This window comes from Cavia porcellus, unplaced genomic scaffold (genome assembly GCF_034190915.1).
Source record: "Cavia porcellus strain 051 isolate PalLab524CR breed Dunkin Hartley unplaced genomic scaffold, mCavPor4.1 scaffold_24, whole genome shotgun sequence".
NCBI classification, from domain to species: domain Eukaryota; kingdom Metazoa; phylum Chordata; class Mammalia; order Rodentia; family Caviidae; genus Cavia; species Cavia porcellus.
Window position 1 is genome coordinate 12,399,551 of NW_026947507.1, and position 26,237 is coordinate 12,425,787.

General features: G+C 36.4%; 1 protein-coding gene across 5 annotated transcripts in view; it reads left to right on the forward strand.

Annotated features, from left to right (window-relative positions):
• Nucleotides 1-18,318, forward strand: part of Cfap97 (cilia and flagella associated protein 97) — a 42,167-nt gene extending 23,849 nt beyond the window's left edge. For all 5 annotated transcript variants that reach the window (XM_003469192.5, XM_013151660.3, XM_005003382.3 and 2 more), the window contains 2 exons: nucleotides 12,914-13,064; nucleotides 15,193-18,318. In XM_003469192.5, the coding sequence (XP_003469240.1) occupies nucleotides 12,914-13,064; nucleotides 15,193-15,320 (279 nt within the window). In that variant the 3' untranslated portion in view covers nucleotides 15,321-18,318. The remainder of the gene's footprint in view (nucleotides 1-12,913; nucleotides 13,065-15,192) is intronic.
• The last annotated feature ends 7,919 nt before the right edge of the window (nucleotides 18,319-26,237 follow it).

Here is a 26,237-nt window from a genome sequence, read left to right on the forward strand (position 1 = left end):
CTTCCATTCCACCATCTGTTTTTTCCTGGGTGGTGCTTAGCATTTCTCTAACTATTCTGCATACTTCTAGCTTCAGGTCGTTGATAACCTCATTCCTGAATTGGTCTATGAGGCTCTCTATATGGCGCTTAATGTATATTGGTGCGGTGTCCACTATTGCCTGTTTCTCAGAATTGGGGGCTGAGGAGCCTTTCTTGTTGCTTCCCTTCCCCATATTTTCTGTTCCTTATAAAATGCAAGCTTACATAGGAGGCCCGGCTTCCCTGCCTGTCAGCCACAGCCTGATCAAATTACGCTGGCTAGGTGTTCCCGCCCACTGCTGCGCACCAGGGAGTTGCGGAGGAGGCAGCCTACTCGGGAGTCAGTCGCTCCTCTGGGCCACCGTCAGGCTCTCGGATCTGGGTTAGGCCAGCCTACTGAGTCCGCCCGCAGCGTCACGCAGGCCAGGCACTTTTCACCAATCCCGTCCGAGAGGGGAATGTGTGGCTGGAGTCGCCACCGCGCCCTGCTCTTACAGGACTGCCCGAGCCCAGAAAGTCCTCCACTGGAGTCAAACTGTGGTAGAGTGTCAGTTTCTCTCACTCACCTCGCCACCAGTCAGTACACACGCCCCCTTGTCCATCCTGTTTTCGACTCCGTTCGCAGACTCCCGTTCCCAGAGCTTCTGCGCGTCTTTCCTTGCCGAGCCGCAGTGGAGGCAGCCAGCCGCCGGGTGGCGGGAAACCCAAATTGCGGTTTCCAATGGCGCGGGGTCGAGCCTCCACACCGAGTCTTTTCTGTTCCTATTTTAGCACCAGGACTGCATTCCAAGTTGGTTTCTCTCAGCCCAGTTCGTTCCTGAGTCAGCAGAGCATATCTCTACCGGTTCATGTCTCCTTAGTCCGCATCATTCCTGGCCTCTGAGCCGAGCCTTTCAGAGAGCCTCCGGTAGTTGCTGTTGTCTGTCCGCCATGTTCTCCCGGAAGTCCCCTTGTGTAACTTTTTAAAAACAGTTTTATTGAGATTTAATTCAAATACCATACCCATTTTAAGTGTACAGTTTATGGTTTTGGAACTTAACATTTTCAATTGTAAAATATATGTAAAAAGTTACCAAATAAACTTTTTTTTTTTTTGTCTTTTTCCTTTTTATCGGTACCAGCGATTGAACTCATGACTGCCTGCTTGCAAGGCAGGCGCTTATGCCGCTGAGCTAAATCCCCAGCCCCCGAATTAACTTTTTAAGTGTAGGATTAAGTCCAGAAACAATGTTTCTAACCACCACCATCTTTTCTAGAACTTTTTCGTTGCTCCATTCAAAAACTATGTACCTCTTATCTATGGGGATTTGGCTCTTTAGGGGGCTGAGTACTAAGGATTGTATGAGCTACATCTTTAGCCCCTTTAGTTTTTTATTTTGGGACAAGGACTCAGTGGGCACCCCAGGTAGGACTCCAACTTGTGGTCTTTTTGGCTCAGTCCCTCTCAGTGCCGAATTACAGGTATTAGCCACCGCACCCAACTTTGAATTTGCCTATTTTAAATAAAGGTAGGATTATACAGTATTTGTCCTTTTATGTATGGTTTTACTTGACTTAGTATAATGTTTTTGAGATTTGTCCATGCCATACCATGTTACATTAAAAGAAACTATTGCTTTTAATGGCTGAATAGCATTATTCCATTGTAGATAAATGCTACATTTTGATGTGTTCCTTCTGTTAATGGACACTTTGGTTGTTCTACCACTTGTCTGCTGTGCATAACACCACAGTGCACATGCACACCAAAGTATTCATATCCCTACTTTCAGTTTCTTTGGATATATACGTATAAATGGAATTACTGGGTCATATGATAGTAATTCTGTATTTAGCTTTTTAAGAAATGTGGGTTTGCTTTTGAAAAATGAAAGTATTGCTGCCTGGTGGTTATTCTGAGTATGTATAGGGTAAAACTGTTGGGACCTTCTGCTTACTGGAAAATTACTAGCATTTTATTCGTGTTAACTTTGTATGTTTTTAATTTATGCAAACAACTTTTTTTTGGTTTGGTTTTTGGTGATGGTGATGGTGGTGTTACAAGGGATTGAATGCAGAGCTTTTACACTAAGCTACATTGGCAGCCTTTATTTTATTTTATTTTATGACAGAATCTTGGTAAATTGCCAAGGCTACACTAGAACCTGTGATCCCGCCTCAGCCTCTCAGAGTGCTTGGATTACAGGAGTGTCTTGCTTGGTTTATATGTGAACAGTATTTTTCTCCATTTGGTAGTAAGATATTATTTGTTATACTATAAACAGTAGAAACAATGTGAGTCGCTATAATTTAAAATTTTCTAGTAGTATTTTAAAAAGTCAAACAGGTGAATTTTTAAATGTATTCATTTAATTGAATATATCCAAAATGCTACTGTTTCAGCATGTAATCATGATTAACATAAACTGGTAGTGATGAGATATTTTACTTTTTTTGGTACAAAGTCTTTGACTCTAGTGCATTTTATACTTAAAACATACCTGAGTTTGGAATTGGCTGCATTTCAACTGCTCTGTAGCATACATGGCTGTTATCTTTGGATTGTGTAGTTCTGTAATCAAACACTGATACAGAAGTACAAAAAAGTAACATAAACCTAAATAGGAAAACAATTTATTATAAAACTACATTTATTATGTACTGTGAGGAACATTGATCTTCTAGATTTTCTAGAATCTTTCAATATTTAAATCAATTTTTCAATTTCTAGTAATCTCTTCAATATTTAAATCAAAATAAAGCTAAACAGATATCATCTCAGAACCTTTCATAGCTTTTTTTTTTTGCATTTATTCTTTAGAATAAATAGTGTTTTTTCTTGAAAACATTTTTTGTGCCAGGCACAGTGACATGTACCTGTAATCCCAACTACTTAAGAGATTGAGGCAGGAAGATACTAAGCTTGAAGCTAGCCTAGACAATTTAGCAAGACCCTGTCTCAAAAATAAAAAGGGCTGGGGACATAGCTCAGTGGTAGAGCGTTTGCCTAGGCAAATTTGCACATTTGCCTGTGTGAGGGTCCTAGGTTCAATCTCTAGTACCATTTTAAAAAAGAAAAATTTTAACTGAAATTGTGTTGTTACATTTTAATTGGAGAACATATCATACTTTTAAAATAATGTCCTCCTGTCCAAAATATGCTCTTGTTTGTTTGAGCCCTCTCATACCCTACCTTAGTAAGGTTTTGTAGTTTTCTTCAAAACTGTATTTTTTGTTTCATCTTGTGTTTAAACTATTTGTTTTTATATATTAAATTTATAACCAGCCATCTACCATAGTTCTTTGTTAGAGCTACACTGTCTTTAATAGTGTGAGCTACATACCTTTAAATCTCTTTGTAGCTCAATCATATTTAAAACACACCTGCGTATGTACACACATGTCCACAGGCAGGTCCAGTACTCTATACATTTTATTTGTATTCCTTCATTTGCTCCATCTCAGTGACAGAGACAAATCCAGGTGACCAACAGACATGATTATTAAAACATTTCTATTCCAGAATTCTGACAGTAGATTTCCAACAAGTTAAAAGCTACTTATATGAAAATATTTGTAATACTGAAGTAGTGCTGTGGAGGGAACAAATGGTACTGTTTATAAAGTGGAGTTACGTGCTCTAGAAGCAAAAGCGTGCTGCTAATCTGTCCTCCTGGTAAAGTTTAACATCTTCAATATTGGTTTCAGTAGGGAGATTATTACTTTTAGTCATTGCATTTAATGAGAAATTAAGGAAATACAGAGCACACACTTAGCGTGCGCAAAGCCCTAGCATCCAAAGGTGGGGTGGGGGATAAAGGAAGTAATACAGAAGGCAAGCGTGTCATCCACTAGAGGGCGTGCGTACTCCTTGTACCCTCACTTATATTAGAAATTCCTTTCTAAAAAAAGCCATGATTGTTTTACACTCATGAGTTTTGAAGTGTTCTTGTTAGAACAAACCTACTTATCTTTATTTGAACATAATATGAATCTTACTGTGTTAAATGGGACAAGAATAATCTTAGCAGAAAAAGAGGTGGTTAATAAGGACACGGTTTCTGTTATCTTCTTGAAACTGAGATTATTTCTGCATAGTTTGTGTCACTTTACTTTCTTAAAAATAAGATTATTCTATTGTATTAAATGTCACTTTCCTCAACTATGAGAAAAGGGAGGCAGAGGGGAGTAATAAAGCAAAGTTAGGAATCAAGTAAGGTTCTTGCAGTAATGTATCAGGCTGAGAGCCTAGAGCTCAAATGGACTTGACTTACTACTTTTTTTTTTTCAGTTTGTAAGACTGCATTTATATATAAACCAGTTAGTAGTTTTAAATCTTATAAGAGTTCTACGTACATGTACCTCTATGAACATATTTTAAAAATAAAACTAATACATATACAAGAGAATTTGTATCTTTTTTTTTTTTTTTTTTTCTTTGAGACTGAGTCTTACAACACTTTTTAGGCCAGTCTTGAGCTCACTTTGTAGTCCAGGCTGGTTTTGAACTTGCAGCAATCCTCCTGCCTCGGCCTCCCAAGTGCTGGGATTACAGGCATACATACACCACCACTCCCAGCAAGAAATCTGTATCTTAAAAACATTAAATAAACACAAAAACCCTCCTGTTCTTTGTTGGTCTGCAACCCTTATATATAGTTTTATATAGTCAGTGATAAAGATTCATAGCAAATCTCATACCTAGCATTATGAATGTTAATTTGCACAATACATTTTATCTCAAGATCATAATATAGTATATAGTTCATTCAGCATGGTTTTCCGCTTTCTCTGCTTGTCCTCTCTTATCTGTCCATAACAGAAAGCTGAGTAACTCAGCATGATTCCAACCTTTGTAGAACGTGAAGAGCAGTTGTCTTGATTTTTCCCAAGTTTTGAACAGTTGTTACTTTTTAAGAAGTTTTCCTTATACAAGGTCTTTATCACTTTAAAAACATTAAGTCAACTCTGCTTATAGCTGCATAAATCATTGACAGAATTTGTTTTCATTTGCTTAATGCTTTCTACAAAGCAGAAGATGAGTAGGATTCATTTTCTCTACAAAAGAATAATACTTCCTAGATATAATAGTTGATATATTATGTGTCAACCTGAGAGGTCTAGAGGCTTAACTAAGTAACTCAGCAATTCTACATTCTAGGGTGTAGAGGACATGTTCCTACCACTCTGTGTTAGTGTTCATTGTGTCAACTTGAGAAGTTTAGAAGCTTAACTAAGTGGCTCAGTAGGGTCCAGGGTCCTCACCATGTAAACATGCTCATCCTGTGCAAGAGGAGGGCACAGAGATGGTTTGGGTGCTGTGCGGGCCACAGGGCAGGTATCCTGCATACGTGTAAGGGAGGAAAAGAGGCTTGTTCCCATTTTTTTTTCTTGTTGCTCTTTCTGTGTTCTGCTGCCATGAACTGTTGCCCTTCTACCGTGCCACCCTGCTTTAGAGCCAGCTGAGTATGCACCAAAAGGTCTACAAACTGTGAGCCAAATAAGTATTTCCTCCTTTAACATTGGGGATCAGGAAAAAAGCAAGATACTACATGTAAAAAATATTCAGACAAGTATCTAAATGTTTATTTTATTTTATTTTTTTTGGTTTTGTGAGATAAGGTCTCACTATCTAGTTAAGTTTGACCTTGAACTCATTATATAGCTCAGGTTGACCTTGAACTTGAGGGAATCCTCCTGCCTCAGCCTTCTGAGTGCTGGGACTGCTATGGTCAACTTGTTAGAGCTCTAGAACTTACATTGTATAACAAACTACTTTGTACTTTGGGTTCTTGAAATTTGTTAAGAAGGTAGATCTTAAGTATATTGTCATATACATAAGACGTGGTTAACTGTGAGATGATAGATGTTGACTGGCTTGATGTTCAATTGTTGAACATATCAGGGTGTATGTATTTCACAGATTTCCGAAAAATAATTCAGAGATAATAATTCTAGTTTTGGTTGAATTTAAATTATGACACCCTATTGAATTATTGAACACATTTTTACTCTCTTTTTCAGATTTAGTGAGTGTAATTGACAAATGAGATGATATTTTTAAGGTGTACATGTTTCAAGATAAACATTGTGAACTGTTTAACATACCTATCATTTCACAGATTTATAGCGGTTCTTATTTTCATCCTCATTGCGGCATTTTATAATAGCACAGTCAAAACACTCTTAAACAGAAAGAAAAACGTGATTCTCTTCTCACTCTCAGAGACAGATTAACGTTACAGTGGTGCCTCAGTTCATGATTTAATTCTTTCCACGATTCTGCTCGCAACTGAATTGGACAAGAACCAAATCAAATTCAGTGGTGGAGGTTCAGTGTTGATCTTACGGGGAAATTTGATTTGGTTTGTAGATCGATGTACCACTGTACAAGAACACCATTCTGGTTGATTTCTCAGTGTCTCTATACATAAATGCATTTTTGAAAATAAAAACTTGGCAGTGTTGTGTATATTAGTAGTTTTGTAACCTGCTGTTTCCCTTAATGAAGTGTAAGCACAAACTATTTTGAAATTATTAGAATCACATTTGACTGCCAGTTCTAAAATTTTATAAGGCATAAATTGGAATATAAGTAGCCATTCTTGATGATTTCTCAGTTCATTTGACAAATACTTAATGTCTGCAATTAGCTATGTAAAACATTGCAAAGAATATAAGAAAAGTATAAAATACTGCCCTAATTATATAATCTATAGCTTTGCTGAGAGGATAAAATTATTATACATCAGACAACTAGAAAATTAAAAAACATCATTAATAATAGTATTAATATTTAGAGTCCTTTCAAAACAGGCACTATTTTGAGCACTTAATACGTATTTTGAGCACTTAATATGCTTATTACTAAAACCTAGTTCTTTTTAAAGTTTTATTTAAACAAGAAAAAACAAAACAGAAAAAAGGGTAGAATTTCAAAAAACCCCAGAAATCACTAGTTGATAAACTGCATATTGTCATCTTAGAAATAGTTGTTCCAGTTACAAAATTAAAGCATACAAAGTGGACATTCAAACAGTGAGACTGCGAACAGTTCTGTTCAAGGATCCAACAAAAACTTAGTTATATGGTCATCTATCTTATATACTTAAACATACATGCAGTTATATCCTTTAGAGCATTTTCTTCTCTTTTTTTATAAGAGCAATTACACATTTTGGGTTTTATTACTCCTACAATTATTACTTTTTACACGAGGGACACAATGTGATACTTACAAATGATTTTTATTTATTTCACTTATAAGGATAGTCTCAAGTTGCCTCCATTTACCTATGACAGCCTCAAGATCATCCTTTTTATAGCTGAGTAACATTCCATTGTATAAAAATATCACATCTTTTTTATCCACTCTGCAGTTAATGGGCATTTTGGTTGTTTCCAAGATTTGACTATTACAAATTGTGCTGCTATAAACATGGGTGCACATGTATCATTGTGACGTGACCTTTTCAGTTTTTCTGGGAAAATACCCAGAAGAGGAATAGCTGGATTGAATGGAACTTCCAATCCTACTCTTCTGAGAAATCTCCATACTGTTTTCTGTAGTGGCTGCACCAGTCTATACTCCCACCAACATTGGAGCAGTGTTCCTTTTTCCCTGCAGCCTTGCCAACATTTATCAGTTGATTTCTTGATGGCAACTATTCTTTCTGGAGTGAGATGAAATCTCAGTGCTGTTTTAATTTGCATTTCTCGAATGACCAGTGATGGTGAACATTTCTTCATGTATTTATTTGCCATTTGTGTATCTTCATCTCAGAAATGTGTATTCATCTCAGATGCCCATTTTTGGAGAGGGTCTTTGAATTTGGGGACCTTGATATTTTTCAGTTCTTCATATGTTTTGGATATAAGTCCTTTGAGTGGTTGTTGGCTAAAATTCTTTCCGATTCTGTGGGTTTTCTTTTCACTCTGTTGGTGATTTCTTTTGAAGTGCAAAGTTTTTTCAATATGAGATCCCAGTTGTTGATTCTTTGAAGTATTTCCCATGCAGTTTGCGTTTTGTTCCTGAATTCTCTGCCTACCCCTATGTCTCCCAAGACTTGTACCTACCTTGTCTTCCAGTAGATTTAGTGTTTCTGTTTTAATATTTAGATCTTTGATGCATTTAGACTTTAGTTTTGTGTGTGATGATAGGCATGGGTTTAGTTTCAGTCTTCAGTTTGTGGAGAGCCAATTTTTCCAATACCATTTATGAAAGAGGCTATTCTTCCAGTGAACATGCTTAGCCCCTTTGTCAAATAGCAGATAGCTGAGTGTCTTTGTAGCTGAGTTGTGTTTGCATCTTCTAATCTGTTCCATTGATCCTCAGGTCTATTTATTTGCCAGTATCATGCTGATTTTATCACTGTGGTTTTGTAGTATAGTTTGAAGTCAGGAATTGAGATGCTTTCTACCTTGCCTTTGTTGCCCAGAATTGCCTTTGCTATTCTAGGTTTCTTCTGTTTTCAAATGAATTTTAGGAGTGTTTTCTCTAGATCTGTGAAGTATGTTAATGGTATTTTGATTGGGATTGCGTTAATTCTGTTTAACAGTTTTGGGAGTATGGCCATTTTCACAATGTTGGTTCTTCCTAGCCAAGAGCAAGGAATATCCTTCCATTTTCTAATATCCTCTTCAAGCTCCTTTTTTAGCATAGCGTAATTTTCAGCATATAGGTCTTTTACATTCTTAGGTTGATTCCTAAGTATTTCATTGTTTTACCTCTAGTAGTCTTTTAATGGAGTTTTTTGGTCTTCTATATAGAGTACCATGTCATCTGCAAATAGTGATAGTTTAACTTCTTCCTTTCCTATCTTTATTCTTTTATTTCTTTCTGTCTGATTGCCCTGGTTAGTATTTCCAGAATTATATTGAATAGAAGAGGTGATAGTGGACATCATTGTCTTGTTCCTGATTTTAGAGTGGAAGCTTTCAGGTTTTGTCCATTTAGTATAATGTTGGCTGTTGGTTTGTCATAGATGGTCTTTATGAGATTGAAGTAGACACCATGTATTTTGAGTTTCTGAAGGTTTTTATCATGAACATGTATTAGACTTTATTGAAAGTTTTTTCCGCATCTATTGAGATGACCATATGGTTTTTGGTTTTGGCTCTGTTGATGTGGTATATTACATTTATTGATTTGCGAATATTAAAACCATCCCTGCATTCCTGGAATGAATCCCACTTGGTTGTGATATATAATCTTTTTGATGATTTGCTACATTCTACTTGTCAGTATTTTATTAAGAATCTTTGCATCAGTGTTCATTAGTGACTTTGGCCTATAGTTCTCCTTTTTGGTTGGGTCTTTCTCTGGTTTTGGTATAATACTTGCCTCCAAAAATGATTTAGGGAAGATTGCTTCCTTGTCAATTTCATTGAAGAGTTTAAGGAGTATTGGCATCAAATCTTCTCTAAATTTCTTGTAGAATTCAGCCGTGAATCCATCAGGACCTGGGCTTTTCTTTGTTGGTAAGTTTTTAATTACATTTTCAATTTCAAGAGCTGATATTGGGTTATTCAAAATGGCTATATCTTCTTGGTTGAGCTTTGGTAAGTCATGTGTTTCTAGAAATATGTTCATTTCCTCTGTGTGTTCCACTCTGTGTGAGTAGAGATTTCCAAAATAGGTATTCATGATTTTTTGAGTTTCCATGGGATCTGTAGTAATGTCCCTCAGTCCTTATTGCATGACTTTGGGTTTTTTCTTTCTTTTTCCTGTTAAGGTTAGCTAGATGATTGTCAATTTTGTTTCTTCTCTCAAAAACCATCTTTTTGATTCATTAATTATTTGTATTTTTTTTAGTTTCAACTGCATTGATTTCTGCTGTAATCTTTACAATTTCCTTTCTTCTATGAGCTTTGGATTCAACTTGCTCTTTTTCTAAAAGCTTGAGATGAAGCATTGAGTTATTTGTGCTCATTCTGTTTTCTTGATATGATGATTTATTGCTATATATTTCCCTTACAACCACTTTCATTGCATCTCACAGACTATACAGTATGTTGTTTCCACATTTTCATTTAATTGTAAGTATTGCTTTATTTCTTCTTTAATTTCATCTGTAGCCCACTGGTTGTTCAGAAGGTTGTTATTTAAGTTCCATGTATTTGGGTTTTGCAATCCCTTTTGCCATTCATTTCCAGTTTCACTGTGCTATGGTCAAATATTATGCTTGGTATAATTTCAATATCTTTGCATTTACTTAAGAATGTTTTGTGGGATAATATATGGTCTGTTTTGGAGAATGTGCCATGTGGTTCTGATGTATTCTGATGTGGTTTGGTGGAACACTCTGTAAACATCTACTAAGTCAAATTTCTCACAGGTATGATTCAGTTCTATTATTTCTTTGCTGACTTTTCGTCTAGTTGATCTGTGTCTTCGTGACAATGGGGTATTAAGGTCCCCTGTTATAATTTGTGTTCTTGTGTATTTGGTTTTTCATGTTCATTAGTATTTGTCTTACATGGTTGGGTGCTCCTGTATTTGGTGCATATATATTTATAATTGTTAGTTCTTCCTCTTGAATTTTTCCACTATGAGTATGTAGTGACCTTCTTTATCTCTTTTGATCATTTTAGGTTTGAAATTCACATTGTCTGCAAATAGAATAGTTACCCCTGCTTTTTTCTGGGTTCCTGTTGCATGGAATACTGTTTTCCCATCTTTTGCCTTTTAATCTATGAGTTTCCTTTTGGGTCAGATGTGTTTCTTGTATACAGTGTATTGTGGGATCATTTTTCTTGATCCATTCTGTCAACCTATTTCTTTTGATAGGTGAATTGAGGCCATTTACATTTATGGATATCAGTGATATGTACTGGCTTGACTTTTCCATGATATGTTCCAGTTGTTTGCTTTCTGCTTTTCCCCCTTGTTTAACTGCTTGTCTTATCTGGTGGTTTCTTTCTGTTGTTGTTCTGGGGATTGTGGTCATTTTTATCTCTATCTAGTATGTCTTTCAATACTCTTCCTAGGGTTGGTTTGGTGGACATGAATTTATTCAGTTCTTTGTCATGGAACTATCTTGTTTCTCCATTAAATTTGAATGAAAGTTTTTCTGGATACATCAGTCTGGGTTTAAAGTTGTTTTCTTTCAGTTAAACCTGGTTCTTTGAGCTTATTTCATTGCTAATATTTTTATCAAGCATTTGACTCAGTGGCAGAGCCAGGATATAAACCCTGATCGTTCTTTTATTGACAGACAATAATTATACATACTAAGGGGACTTGATAAAGGGGGATGTAGGAAATCAATACATGTTTTCAATGAGTAAACATTAAATCAAGCTAACTAGCATTTCTAATTCCTTAATTCATTTCATTATTTTAGGAGATTTCAAACACCTTTCCTCTAGTTCTTTATAAAATAGAAGATAGTCACTCTGTTGATCTGACCAGCGCTAGCACATATTCCTCCCCAGACAGACACATGGTAAAGCACCATGTGACTTGGATAGTTGAGTTGAATCATTTCTCTTTATTTCCTCACGGTCCTGCATAATAGACATATCAGACTGCAGAACAGGTTTTCTTTTTACTTTATTGGAAAATTTCAAATTGAATTTGATCATACTTCTTTATACTGTGTTTATATCTGATGAATAAGCATTATAGTTTTCTTAAAATTAAAGAAAAGCATACCTAGCCAAATAATTAAATTTATGAAATCAGGAGTTTGATAAAAATAGTGTCACTTCTGTCAGCCCTCCCTAAAAAATGTTGGTAACTGAAATTATAAAGATTTCTATACTACAATACACATATGCTCAATGAGTAAAAATAGACTAATCAGAGAAAGCAGCAAGTGTTACTCTGCCCGGTACAGTGAAGATGTGATATCATACATAGGAAATTTCTTCTACTGTTGAAAACTACAGGTAGGAAGATAATCTCCTAAGAGTTCTTACCACCTGCATTGTACAGCATCCTTGACTACAGAGAGAGAAAGATAATGTTACAGGAAGGTGGTAGACTTTACAGTCAGTGGAGCCGTGTTCAGAAGTAACTCTTCAGCTCAGCAAAGAGAACCTCTAACTCCAGCTGGGTAAGACTTCGCTAAGGAGTTGAGTCTGTTCCAGCTTTTGATGGGTAGAAGCTGAGAAAAAGGAAGCCAGATTGACAGTAATAAAGATTTCTCAGTCTGTCTGCTTCACGTGTTCTGTACCTCTGCCATTTGTCTCCAAGTCTGAGTTTATCTCTAAAATATTCTCTCCTCTTTCTTTTCTAAACAGCTCTTCTCCTGAGTATCTTATTCTGCCATCATATATCGCTTCTTTGGAATTGGTCAGAAATACTAATAATGCTGATGTCAGCATCTCAGAATAGAAAGACAGGAGATGAGAACAAAAGATTGAAGTTTGAGAAAAATTTGGAAATGGTTGGTGCTGATGGTTCTCAACACTGTGAATATACTAAATGCCATTCTTATACACTTTAAAAGGCTTAAATTGGTGAATTTTAAGTATATTTTAGTACAGTACATGGAAGAAAGAAAAAAAGATAGAAAGGTTGTCCTGTGTGCAGAATTGTAGTTTAGGTATGTTTGCGTTCATTTCAGAGGTTTAATGCTGGATTCAACATTATAACTACCATGTTGTCATTTCTATGAGAAAATCAGGTTTACTGTTTTTCAACCTCTAGGACCTTTCCGATGACTGGAACCTGTAGTGAAAGAGGATATCCCTATAATGAATTGTTGAATCATGGTTTGATTGCCTATAGAAGAGCAAAAATCTTTTAATTTTTCTCTGTATTTTGTTTAAACATTTCTTTCATGTGCTTTATCAGGAGTGACTTACATCTTTTCTACTTTAGTGAATTTCAGGTTCTAGAAAATATTTGCCTTTTTATGAACTACTGCTGTTTATCTCACATTGACTTTCAAATTGTTTTAATGAAGGCTTTATTGAAAAGACTTGAAGCTGTGAAGCCCACAGTTGGTATGAAACGCTCAGAACAGCTGATGGATTATCATCGTAATATGGGTTATCTCAACCCAGCACCTTCTTCCAGAAGAGTGAGATCTATGCTTGGCCAGTACAGCCCATTACGTAAGCATATTCAAGACTATTTTTTACTTGTTGATATCTTTCATCCTTTTTTTTTTTTTTTAATGTAGCCTATGTTCTTATGATACTGGTTTTAAAATGTTAACTTCAGAAATTCATGTATTATTTTTTGCTGGCACATTTTATTTATATTCTCAATATCAGATTTTCATATGAAACATGTAATGGTAGCATAGGAAGGAATCCAAGAGATAACTGAAAATATTGGTAGTTTCTAGGTAATATTAGAGGGGCACTGTTTAATTTCAGTATGTTTAGTAAAAAAAGAAATGGGGCTGGGCGCAGTGGCGCATACTTGTTACCCCAGCACTCAGGAGGCCAAGGCAGGAAGATCGCTGTGAGTTCAAGCCCAGCCTGGGCTACAATGTGAGTTCAGGGCTAGACTAAACTTCATAGTGAAACCCTTTCTCAAAAGACAAAGGAAGGAAGAAGAAACGTGCTATTGACAGTTGTTGAAACATTTCCCCTAAAAAGTTGAGAATTACTGCCAGATATCTTTTAGCCCTAGTATGTGTTTTTGTCTCTTACTAGGTAACTAGCCCCAAAATTAACAAACTATAATCATCAGATGTAATATTTCTTCATTGTTATTCTTTGTTTTGAGAGAGGATCTCGCTGTGTAGTTCAGACTGGCCTTGAGCTCACTTTGTAACCTATGCTTGGTCTCAAACTTGCAATGATCCTCCTGCCTCAGCCTCCTAAGTGCTGGGATTACAGGCATGTGCCACCACTCCTGGTAACCTAATGTTCGATATTTATAGTTCTAGCCAGTCCTGTACCCCCAGAGGATACAGAAGAAGAATTACATAGTGCCATAGTATGTAACAACGAGAAAGACCAGATACTTTTATTTTTTTAATTTTTTAAGATTTTATTTATATTTTGTCTCTTGAGACAGGGTTTCACTATGCAGTTTAGGCTGGCCTTGAACTCACAGTGATCTTCCTGCCTCACTGCTAGGATTACAGGTGTGCACCACCATGCGTGGCCGATACTTTTATTTTTTTGGCAGTACTTGGGGTCGATCCCATGACCTCTCACATGTTAAACAAGTGCTCTACCACTGAGCTACATACTCAGCCCTGTTTTCTTTTCTTTTTTGAGGGGAGAATGGGGATAGGATATTACTTTGTTGCCAAAGCTGGTCTCAAACTTGGGATCCTCTTGACTCAGCCACTTGAGTAGCTGGGATTACAAGCCAAACATTTCCTTTACTTGAAGTTTATGCTATTACTTCACATGTGCATTCTAAACTGTGTATATATAAAAATAGAAGGCATACTAAAGAGCTGGAACTGCTTATAGTGCCACAACTTCTCAGGGTTCAGGTGAGTCTCAGAAACACTCAAATGACTGGTAATTCTATCTATTCATTTTACAGATACTGCGCGACTAAGATAGGATCTCGTTCCAGCAACCCATATTTAGTATTGTGCCTTGAGTGTAATGAATTATTTATTAAATAAATACATAAATGGTTATGCAAAATGGTTTTCTTTTTTCACTTCAATTATTTGAGCAGCTTTTAAGTGCCACACCTTTTAAACATTTCATTGTATTTCTGATTTGAGAATTTTTGCATTAGACTATTGGACATATGTGACATGGTGATGATAACCTAGTCTAGACCTAAAAGAAGAAGTGTGTTGGTTACTTTTCTCTCGTTGCTGAGACAAAATACCCACCACCCAAAATTAAGGTAGGAAAGGCTTATTGAACTCGCAGTTCGTGGAGGTTTCAGTCCATACTCAATTGGCTCCAAAGCAGGGTGGCATGGCTGAGGGTCAACTACACATGGTGGCTGTCGCAGATACCAGGAGTGACGGGAGAAAAAGGGGCAAAATGGAAAAAGCATGTCTCTTTCCTGTCTTTATATTGTATGTCGGATACCCACCCCTGGACAGGTGAGCACTCCCACCACCAATCCCAATGTTAGTCAACGAACCAATCAGAAATGCTAGACTGAGGTGCCTTAGAAAGGCCTGCCCACCATGACCATGTGAGGCTTTAGCGGGACATCCAAACACAGACCATAGCAGGAAGCTTATCAGATGAAGATTCATGTGTTTAGTTTGAATAATTCAATGCTCCCTTCTTTGTATGTTTTCAGGAGGAGCTTCCAGGACATCCAGTGCCACCAGTGGCCTCAGTTGTAAGACTGAGCCATCAGGTTTTGACACATCCAACAACCTGCTGCTGAGACCTAAACCTCCCAATGTCCGTGCCGCTTGGTTATAAAGCCTTTTTGTTTTTGCTTTAAACATTTTTCATCTAATTTTTATTGATGTATTTTTGTATATTACTAAAATTCTGTGTAAACATCTGTAAATTTTTTTAGCAATTCACACAACAGTGAGTTGTAATTTATTGTTATTCAGTGCAAAATTGTCAAAATGACAGTTTAATGTAAAGTCAGTGTTTCCTATGAGACTGTATTTACGTGAAATGTATATGTATTTATTAGACAGATGGTACCATACTATGCATGTATATTTTCTCAATATAGAAATGGAATTGTCATGCTGACAAAGCAGTAGTAATAATATCATTGCATGTTGCACCCAAGATGTCCACTGTATAGTTCTCATTTTCCATTTTTGTTTCTTGTAAGCTTTAAACCTTGAACTTACCTGAATTTTATGAACTTTTTTTTTCCACTTGCTTTAGGACTTATATGGAGTGAGTCATAACCTGATTGTGAAAATTACACTTTATTTTTATGAAACTAATTTTGAAATGTGTTTTGTGGGTAGAGCTAATTTAGATTTGGTAAGTATATTAAGAGAAACTTGTCCTGGAGCAATCCTTTGAATTCACCAGAGGTGTCGTACTTCTGTGTAAGGGCATTGAATTAGGTCTTAAGTATTTGATTAGCTACTTTGAACCATTTCTTACTGTGAATATTAGAAAGTTCAACATAAAAACTCCTCTCTTGTGTTTTAATGATTCAGAGAAAGCAGATGGCTTAGAGCTATAATATACTGCCTCATGACTAGTGTGTCTACAGTTGCACCATAAACAGAGCAAGTATTTATTCAATCAGCAAAATAGCATCACCAGTTTAAAGAGCCAAGAAACAGATTCCAATATACGTCAGAACAGTGTTTTAAATGATTCTGTTAGCATATTCTGCTATGATTTAGTATTTAGTGTATTAAGAGATGATTTAGAATAAGAAAGCTTTCAAAATGCTTTAGAAATTCTAAATAGTGTTAGTAGGTTCTGAAAAGGAAAATTAAATATGAACAATAAAAGAAAGGTCAGACATGGCTACTCCTTTAAATATCAGCTAGGTTTCTGGGTTCGGTTTTGTTCTGTTCTTTTCTTTTCTTTCTTTCTTTTTTTTTTTTTTTTTTTGTGTGTGTGTGTGTAGTTGAATGTTGAAAGTAGCATTTTTACCAGTTTCACACTTAAAAGACTGATTGTCTTAATGAAGTAGTTAGTGGTATAATGTAGTGAACTTATTGAAATTAGAGTATTTTTCTGCCCTATTTCATGCAGCAAAGTGTAGCCTTTTATAGGCATCACTGTTTTTCATTACTGGCCTGGTCAGTAAACCCTTAAACTATCTAGGAAAGTTTTCATGTATGTCAGATCTTTCCTTTTTAATACTAATGTTCTGCAGCCACAGTAAGATCTGTATTTTACATCTTAATGTTCAAGCCCTGTAGCATGTTTGCTACATCTACTTTTCTTAACATATTTAGCAAAAAGGCAAACTATATTTTTCTAAACATCAATTAATAGTTTATTGACCTGAGTTTGTATTTATATATTTCGTTTAGGATAAGGCATATAAAGCACAGCAACAGTAGGCTTAGAGTCGTGAAAACACACTCTGTGAGATTTTTCTGCTTCTTTCCTTGGGCTGTAATGCTCTACATTATTTGATACTTTGTTTTAAACAGTAAGTTTTTACATTTTTTATATAAAAGCTTTAGCTGATCTAAACAGGTTTTCTGTTGTTAACTTATTGCACTTCTAATGTTTGTGTAACAGTTTTCCTTTAAAGAGAGAGAAGTTGATGAATTTAAAACTTAGCATTTGGTATTGAGTCAGTTTTTAAAAATAGATTTTTACTGGGAGAATGTGTTTGTATACACACAGAATCTTTTATATAGCATTAGTCTTAATACATTTTGTATAACCTCTGCTGCCAGGTATAAGAATACAACATACAATTTCATTGATAAAGCTATTCTTTGAGTTTAGATACCAATTTATTGTCTTCAGTTTTTGCATCTTTGAAAGGGCAAGTTTGTCTAAGTATTACTAATAACAGGGATTCAATCTCAGAGTAAAAGATGGAAAGAACAATGGTCTTTTTAAAACAAAATTTATAACTTTATTGTCATAGTTGCCTAAAATGTAGGCACTGCAATTCTGTTCTCTGGTATTAAGTCAAGATACTTTGAAAATTGTTATGGTGTGAGTGACATTTTTATTGCAGGAAGCACAAGAACATTCATTACTCTCTTCATTATCTAGAGCATAAAAAAGTGAAGTAATATGACTTTATTTTATATTTGGTTGACTTGGAGCTACTGTACATACTTGGGAGATTTGTATGTATAACTAGAAAGTGTGCAATCCAAGGCCTAGTTTTAGGCCAGAGTTTTACTAAAAATTATTTTAATCTCTGTCAAATGTTGAGTTGATATTGCCTCCTTTTCAGTAAAATTCTCTGAAAGATTTTTTTTAAGCTATTAAAATTATTCCTTAAGGGGTAGCTATTAGCTCATTTTTCCCTTACCTCCTTTTTCAGTCTCTATGAAAAGCTGATTCGTTAGCTGCTACTCCAAATAAAGTTTTCTAGTTTGCTTATAAATATAGTGTAGTGGAGTTGTTTTCGGTGTGTTAACTCGGTGTGTCCAAAATGGTATCTAGACAACCTTAAGAAGGTGATTGTGATGGGTATGATTGTGTGCTTCTCCAGATTCAAACTCTGCAGTTCTGGGATATTAAGACTGATGTAAAGTTAAAAGTGTGAGTTTATCATATTAATTAAATTTCTAAAACATTTGTACTGTGTGAAATGCCAAAGTCTGTACCTATATGCCATCTTAGAACATGTGCTTAACACTAGTGGTTATTATTTTACAGTGAATAAAGATTAATAAGATAATTAAAAATCAACATCTATTTACAGTCTCCTAGTCCACTGTAATGTATTTTAGGCGTGAAGGAACTGGCTTGGTGTAGGGGAGAAAGAAATAAAAGAATTATAGGTAAATGATTTCTGATCCTGTGTCTTTCTCTAAAATGCACTGGCTTGTTCTTGTTTTAATATTAGAATAATAATCTCTGTGTACCTTACAAAATTAAGAATGAAGTTAGGAGGACGGTATAAGCTGTTTATATTTTCAAAAGTGTGACACTTTGGTGGGAAAGAATTTGCTTAAAATGATAATCCTGGTCAGCATTTCTTTAAACTACACCATCGAATTCATTCTGTAAAATTTTTATGGTGCTACAGTACAATAGATATGCTTTTAGAGCCTGCAGGAATGTTTGTAAAAAATAGCTGTGTACATAATGTCATTTGTATGATATGTACCATGAGTAATAAATACTCTTTTTAAAACTTGGTTCTAAAACATTAGGAGGTTTTGTTGTTTCAATTAGGGTTAAATAAAAATAACGCCATTGAATAAATCACTGACTAGCTTTCAACTACAAAATTAAAAATAAAAGATTGTTAAAGCAAACAGAATTCTGTTATGGCAGAAAATTTTATTTGAGTTTTAAAGTTCTGGTAATGATTTCAAAAGTCACTTAGAAATATTTCTAGACTCAGTATAATAAGGCTATTAATGTTCTATGCCTCTATTTCTTTTTTTTTTTTTTTTGTCTTTTTCGTTTTTATTGGTACCAGGGATCAAACTCAGACCGCACACTTGCAAGGCAGGCAGGCGCTTATGCGCTGAGCTAAATCCCCAGCCCCTTATGCCTCTATTTCAAAATCCATTTGGTAAGTTCAGGTAGTTGCCCTTTGCATTCTAGATGATGGTTTGAAGTTTTAATGCTTTACAAAATAAAACTTAGATAACCTGTAATATTATACTATGAGATAATTTTTTCATATGAATCTAATTTCACATCCACTACTTTAAGAATTTGGACAATCACCAGAAAACAAAAGTATATGGTTCTAAATTATTAAAGGATTATATTACAATGGTAAACCATACGTGTTTGTTTCACTGATTTTGGGATTAGAGCTAATTTCCAAGTTTGGAATGTGTCATTTATGTTTTCTTGATATCATTCTGAGAATGTTTCTATTTCATGTAAAGAAATACCCAGAACTAAGTAAGCACAGTATCTCTCCCTCTCAGTTACCTATGCTATATAGGGAATCCTATTAACTCAAGATTTCATTTTAAATTACAGTTTTGATAATGTGAGGGAGGCTTGGATTTTTTAGGTAAATGCCCACAAGAGAGATATTTCATGCATTTTGAAGTTTTGTTAACTGCTTATCAAAGAAGAGTATGAACCCTAAATGTAAATATACAACTCATTAGTTGCCATAAAGCAGACCGCTGAGTCTCCACTACCCAGAGCCAAAATTGGAGTGGTGCCAGAATTCCCAAGATCCTTGGGGCCTCTTTCCAGAATTTGTCGCTTCACCTGCAAAATGTCAACACTTGTTTTGCTTGCCTCTAAGCTTCATATAAATGGCACTATATTCATTTGTGTGTAACATTGTTCATCCGCTGTTTTGTGGAATTCTTCCATATTGTGTGTAACTATGATTCATTTTTGTTCCTATGTAATGTTCTGTTAGCTGACTGTATCATGATTTATTTATCTGTGGTATGGTACTTAAATAATGCGGGGTGACTCCCAGGTTTTAACTGGAAGGCTAGTGTGTAGATGTGCCTTGACTGACCAGTGCATACATTTTGGTTGGGCACGTATGTAGGAGTAGAGTTGCTGTGTTAAAAAATATGTGTGTGTTTTCTAGGTATAAAACTAGAGTTGTCCAGAACATATGTATCAATTTACTGTTCCACAGAAGCGTATTCATGTTGCTTCATATTTTCACCAGTATTTATTATTAGTCCTTAAAGTTTTAAGTCAGGTTAATGTAGTATGTCTTTATTATGATTTTAATTGCGTACTCATAATACTTTATGTTGTTGGCTATGAAATATATTCATTTGCAAAGTGCTTTTTTAAAGTTTCTTGCCAATTTTTGTATTGGGGATTTTTTCCCTTGATTATGTAAGTAGTTATGTTTTGCAACCCATACAGTCCCTGTAATTAATTAACATATTTTTGCCCAACTTGGCTTCTCTCTTCACTATTAATGGTGTTTTTGATAAAAAGTTCTCCAGCAGAGCCTTTTCTTAGTGATTAGTGTTTTTTTAATGTTGAAGTTTATAAAATTTCCCTTTATCCAAAGCCATGAAGATATTCTGCTATATCATTATTGTTAATTATTTTTTAAGCAGTGCTGAAGTTTTACATTAAAGGTATGAAAAAACAGGCTCCACAGAGCGAGTTTAGACCAAGTAAAAGTTGAAAAAAAAAAGACAAAAAGTTTTAAATATATCCTAGACTAGAGCGTAGGGTAGACTACTGTGAAGAGGTGTAATAGCAAATGCATAATGCTGACTGGCCCTCCTGTTTTCCACTCTGGCGTCATGTCCATGTCATCCTGTGAAAACCCTGTTTGAGTTTTCAAGAGAAATCTACACGTGGGGACTTGAGAGTCTAACAACCAGTTTGGCCATAATCCTATCTTTCTGCTTCAATTCTCCCTAAAAGACAGTATCCTCAATTCTCCCTAAAAGACAGTATCCTCATCATTTTTATGGGTTCCTGAGGGAGTAGAGGTCTCTGTCTTTACATACCTACTTCCTGCTGGAAAGGGCTGTCAACCCTACCTACCGGAGATGAGTGCTCTCCAACCACCTAGGGCTGTTGTGGCTCACTGCCAAGGTTGAAGAAGAAGCCTGTACTTGGAGCCACAGTAGACTCTTGCTTTTTGAAGAGAAATCGTAGGTCTCCTAGAGGTTTGCAGGAGTAGCTTTTTCCTTTTCGGTGGTCATTTTCTTTAGTTCAAATGAGGCTGGCTTTATTCTTTTCCAGTGGTCACAGGATATGACCCATCGGCAAGGTTAGTGGAATTTGAATTGCCATTCATGCTGTTTTCTGTGGTGCATCATGGAGCAGTCACTTTTGTTAAGCTTACTAGTAGTTTTTTTGTTCTGCTCAGGCCATCAAATGTATTACATGCTGCTCTCTTGGCTAACTAAGCCAGATGTGATACTAAGTTTTGGGGTAATAGCGTCCCCCTCTGGAAGTGATTTCTAGGTTCTGTCCTGAGTAAAGAATTGAAGGAAACGAGCATAAATGATGGCAGTTTTGCATTTATTAAAGGTAGAAACAGGCTCTGCAGAGTGACTTTGGGTCAAGTAAAAGTGGGGAAAAGTGAGAAAAAAGTATATACAGGTGTAGGGTAGGGTACCATGAAGAGCCATGATAGCTCTATTGTTTTCTAGAAATTGTACCTTTCATATTTATTTAATCCCCTTGGCACTTTTATCTCTCCTTCAGTAATTCTAATTATTTTCTTTCAGGCTCATTCTTCTGATTTAGTTTGCTATGCTTTTTCTGAACTTGAAATAGATGCCTTGCTCACTGATTTCTGGACTTTTCTAATGCATTGAAAGCTACACATTTCTTGTAAACATAGCTTCAAGTTTAATAATGTGACATTTTTATTCTCATTCTAAATATTTTGAAATTTCCATGTGATACTCATTTTTAACCTTGAACTCTTTAGAATGTATTTTAATAGGATGATTTAGCTAGATTGTTGATTTATATGAAAATTGAAAAACTTGAAGCTCTCCATCAGGCCAGCTAACTGTAGTTCATGAGTCAAATCCAGCAGCCTGCCTCCTGTCCCCCAAAGGTGTGGTAAATTCTTGCTCCCCAGCATAAAAACTTCAGGGAATGGTAAAATCTTTAAGGGAAGGGGCAGAGAGCACTATTTTAGGTAATGAAGCATGTGCCCTCAAAGGAGCTAGTGGGACCCCACTCTTTCCCTTGTTTCCCAGCCACTATAAGGTGAGCGACTTTGCTCTGCCACACTCTTACCATGCTGTAGTGTCTCTCCATAGGCCCGAAAGCACTAGGACTGACACCTCCAAAACTGTGAGCAAAGGTAAATCTCTCTTTTTAAGTTATCTCAGGTAATTTGTTATATTAACAGAAAGCTGACTGACACAGCCTGGGAACTGCAAATGGCTTTTACAGTTACAGGTTTTTTTTAAAAAATTAATATGTATTGGAGACATTTATTTTTAGTTGATATGAAAGTATATCACATTATACATATTAATGGAGTACCATATGATTTTTGATATATGTTCATGTTGTATAATGTTACAGGGTAAACATCTGACTCCAACATTTCTTTATTGTGAAAAGTTAGGTCCTTCTAGTTATTTTAAAATGTACAGCACATTATTCTTATCTGTAGACATCCTACTTTGCAATATCACACCAAAACTTGTTTCTTCTGCAGTAGTACCCACTCCTCAACATTTTCACATCCCTACCTGTTCCTACTCTTCTCAGCCTCTGGTAACCATCATTCTGCATTCAATATTCTGCATATGAGTAAGATCATGAAGTGCTTGTCTGTCCGCGCTTGGCTTATTTCATTTAACAGACTGATCTCCAGTTCCATCCATGTTGTAGCAATGATTTTTATGCTGATTAGTATTCAGTGTTATGTAAATGTAGCACATTTTATTTATACATTCATCATTTGATGGACACTTAGGTTATTTCCATTTCTTAGCTGCTGTAAATAGTGCCACAATAAATACAGGAGTACAGATGTTTCTTCAGCAGATTGATTCTATTGATTCAGCAGATTATTCTCTGCTCAGTAGTGGGACTGCTGGATCATATGGTCGTCCTATTTTTTAATTTCTTGAGGAACTTCCATAGTATTTTCCATAAGAGCTGTACAAGTTTACATTTTTACTGACTGTGAGGGTTCCCTATTTCTGTACATCCTGGCCAACACTTGAATATGTCTTAGTCTATTTGATAGTGACTTTTTACTGGAGTGAAAGAGTATCTCATTACTATTTTGAGTTGCATTTTCCTTGTGATTAGTAACGGCCATCTTTGTCACCCCCTGACAAAGGTGTATTCATGTCTGTTGCCCATTTTAAAATCAGGTTTTTTGTTGAGTTTTTGTGTTAGTGGGTATTTAAACACAGGCCTCTTGTGTGCTAGAAAAATGTTTTGACCACTGAGCTATTCCTCCAGCTTACTATTTTTGTTTGTTTGTTTGGTTGATTTGGTATGGGTTTGGGTTGGTTACTCCTTTGTCAGATGTATGATTTGCAAATATTTTCTTCCCTTCTATGTGGATTATATCTTCACTCTGATGATTAAACAATCAACAGATCAACAATCAACAGATTTTGCCATGCAAGATCTGTTGCCTGTAACCATTTTGCAGTATGTGAAAATTATATTGATGTACACATTTTAATGTCCATAGTAAAATTTTATGAAACGTGGCCATTTTGTTCCTTTGTCTTGTCTGCTTGTGCAGCATGATAGAGCTTTGTGGTTGTATCAGAGGCCATTCATGTAGCAAATCATAAAACATTTACTTCTAGAGAGAAACTTGGTTGATTTTTCTTCTGGGTGGTATTTTCTTCCTTGGCTTTTGTTTCTGGCGGGCAGCAGAGGTGCTAGAAATCACAGGTTACTCTAACCCAGTTAAGATTTGAGATGATCTAGTAATTGACATTGGTGGTTGCAAGAGCTAAACTCTTTCCAGCTTCACTGGGGCCCGAAACTAAAACAGCAGGCTTGCTGGGATTCCGGTCTCCACCTGCTCTGGGAAGTTTCAAAACCTGACAGCTCCTTAACCTCTCAGCTGCCTTTCACAGTCAGCTGACATCCACGGGGTTGGAAATTGGCCCTAAAATGTCCGACTTGTTCTGGGTTTTTTTCTCTAAAAGATCATGTCCCATAATTTTCTGTGCCTTGTTGCCTTCAGGCAGATTTTTAAAGTAGTTTGAACCCCATTTCTGTTTTCTGAGGGAGGTTTACTCAAATTACCTACATCAATGTGGAAATCCTAGAGAAGTTATAATATATTTTGATTTTGAAGATAATTTTTAGATCTTACAGTAAAGTTGCATTACACTTTGTTGTAATCTTCAATCTAAAGCAGTCTGGGTAGCCATCAAATGAAGCAGCTTTATTTCCTCTTCCCCCCTTGAATCCTCACCAGGTTTGAAAATGATTAGTGTGATTCTCTTCCCGTAGTCCCAGCAATGGCAGTAGTCCTAGTGTCTTCCCCCTTTTCTCCTCTTTTAAGCCCACACTAAGCCCCAAGGACAGCCCTCCTCGCATCCTGTTGATGCTGCCGTCTTTTGGGCCATAATCATTCCTCCCCTCAGTGCCCCTCCCATCCATTCTCCCTCTGCTGCCCAAGTGTGAAAACTGAAGTTTGACTCTATCACTCTTAAAAATGTCGATGACTCTGAAGATCACTGAATGAAATAGTTCTTCAGATGAGCAAACTGAGCATTTCATTACTTAGCCTTACCTTCCACAAGTCTTTCAGAACTTTTTTCAGGACGCAGAATGCATCTCATTTCTTAGCCTAAGTGGCCTTTTCGTTGTGTTGAGTTGGTAACACTGATCAAGTCGGTCTCATCAGACGCGTCATTACCTAGCTAAGTAATGCCTATTATTAAGCAGTTCCTGAATCAATTCCCCAGGAAGCCTTCCGTAATCCATGAATGCTCTAGGGGCATACTTCTTATTTATTTGATTGTATATATCCTCAGAAGCAATCACACTCAGTTACTGGAATGAAGAAAATGATGGATAAATGAGAACAACCCCATCCACACTTAGCATTGTCTTTACTCTTACTATGTTTTATGTTACTCATTTGGCTTCAAATATGATATGAGAGGGTAAAAAGCTGTTCTTATCTGACCTCCCTCCCAGCTACTGTCCTCTTTCACTTTATTCTTCTAAGTCAGTGGGATGTTTCGTCTCTTTCTTTGTACACCCTGGTCCTCCTGCCTGTGCTGCCCTCCACCTGTATCTGACTTGGTACATTTGCCTTCCCAGAAGCCTCAAGCATACTCTGAATCCTTGGATGTCTCTGCGTCACCTGTAAATACAGCCAATCTATTACTTGTTTGCTGTTCTCTCACCAACCCTATTTCAGGGCTTACTGTTTTCTGTAAAGTACTGACTACATTGCAATGGCTTCTTCTCTGTTAGACTTCTTAATGACCGGGGCTGGGTCAGTCTCTATGGCTGCAGTGGCCAATTTACTGCTTTTTGTTCCGTAATAGTGTTGGCAAATATGTGTGAAATGAATATGTACTGTGCCTCCCTTCTGTTCCATTCCTCACCCTGCTCCGTAAACTTAGAAACTCCGGCTTTCCAGAGCTACTAGCAGGTTCAGGTCGTTCATGTCCCCAGTGACTCTGCACATAAAACCATGGAATTTTTTCTCTTGTCTTTGCATTGTTCTTTTTACCTTCCCTACCTATTTGGTGGTATTGACTATCTGAAGTCACATACTTTACTTCAGTGACACATAGATTGCCTCTATTCTTCATTCTCTGGCTTTGGCCTCTGATGACTTCTACTGGTGTCTGTTTTGAACCCTATTGGTGACTCTTAAGGCTCCTGATCATGGTTTTTACATCATCTTACTGGTTCTTAAGATCTGCTTGCCAAAATGCTATGCAAGTTTCCAAACTTCTATCTCTACTTTTCTGTTACTTTTAGGATTCCTTCTGGATGTTTTTGTGTCAAAGTAATTTTACCCCAAGTTGAATCGGTAATTTTTCTCAAACATGAAGTCATAAAACCATGGGTTATAAAAACTATGTCCTGTGTGTTCTTCAAAATACAACATACCCCTTATTTTTACTGCTGTCAAGGTTCAGATCTAGAATGTCCCCCAAAAGTCTCAGAGATAGGGCTTTTGGAAAGTGATTGACTGACGGGAGTTCTTTACTCTTTACTGGTGAATCCACGATGAGATCATGTGCTATTAGGAGACGGGGTGGGGGAGGTGGGGGGGGCTGGCTGGGGGATGGATCAGTGGGGGCCTGACCTGGAAGGTGTAAT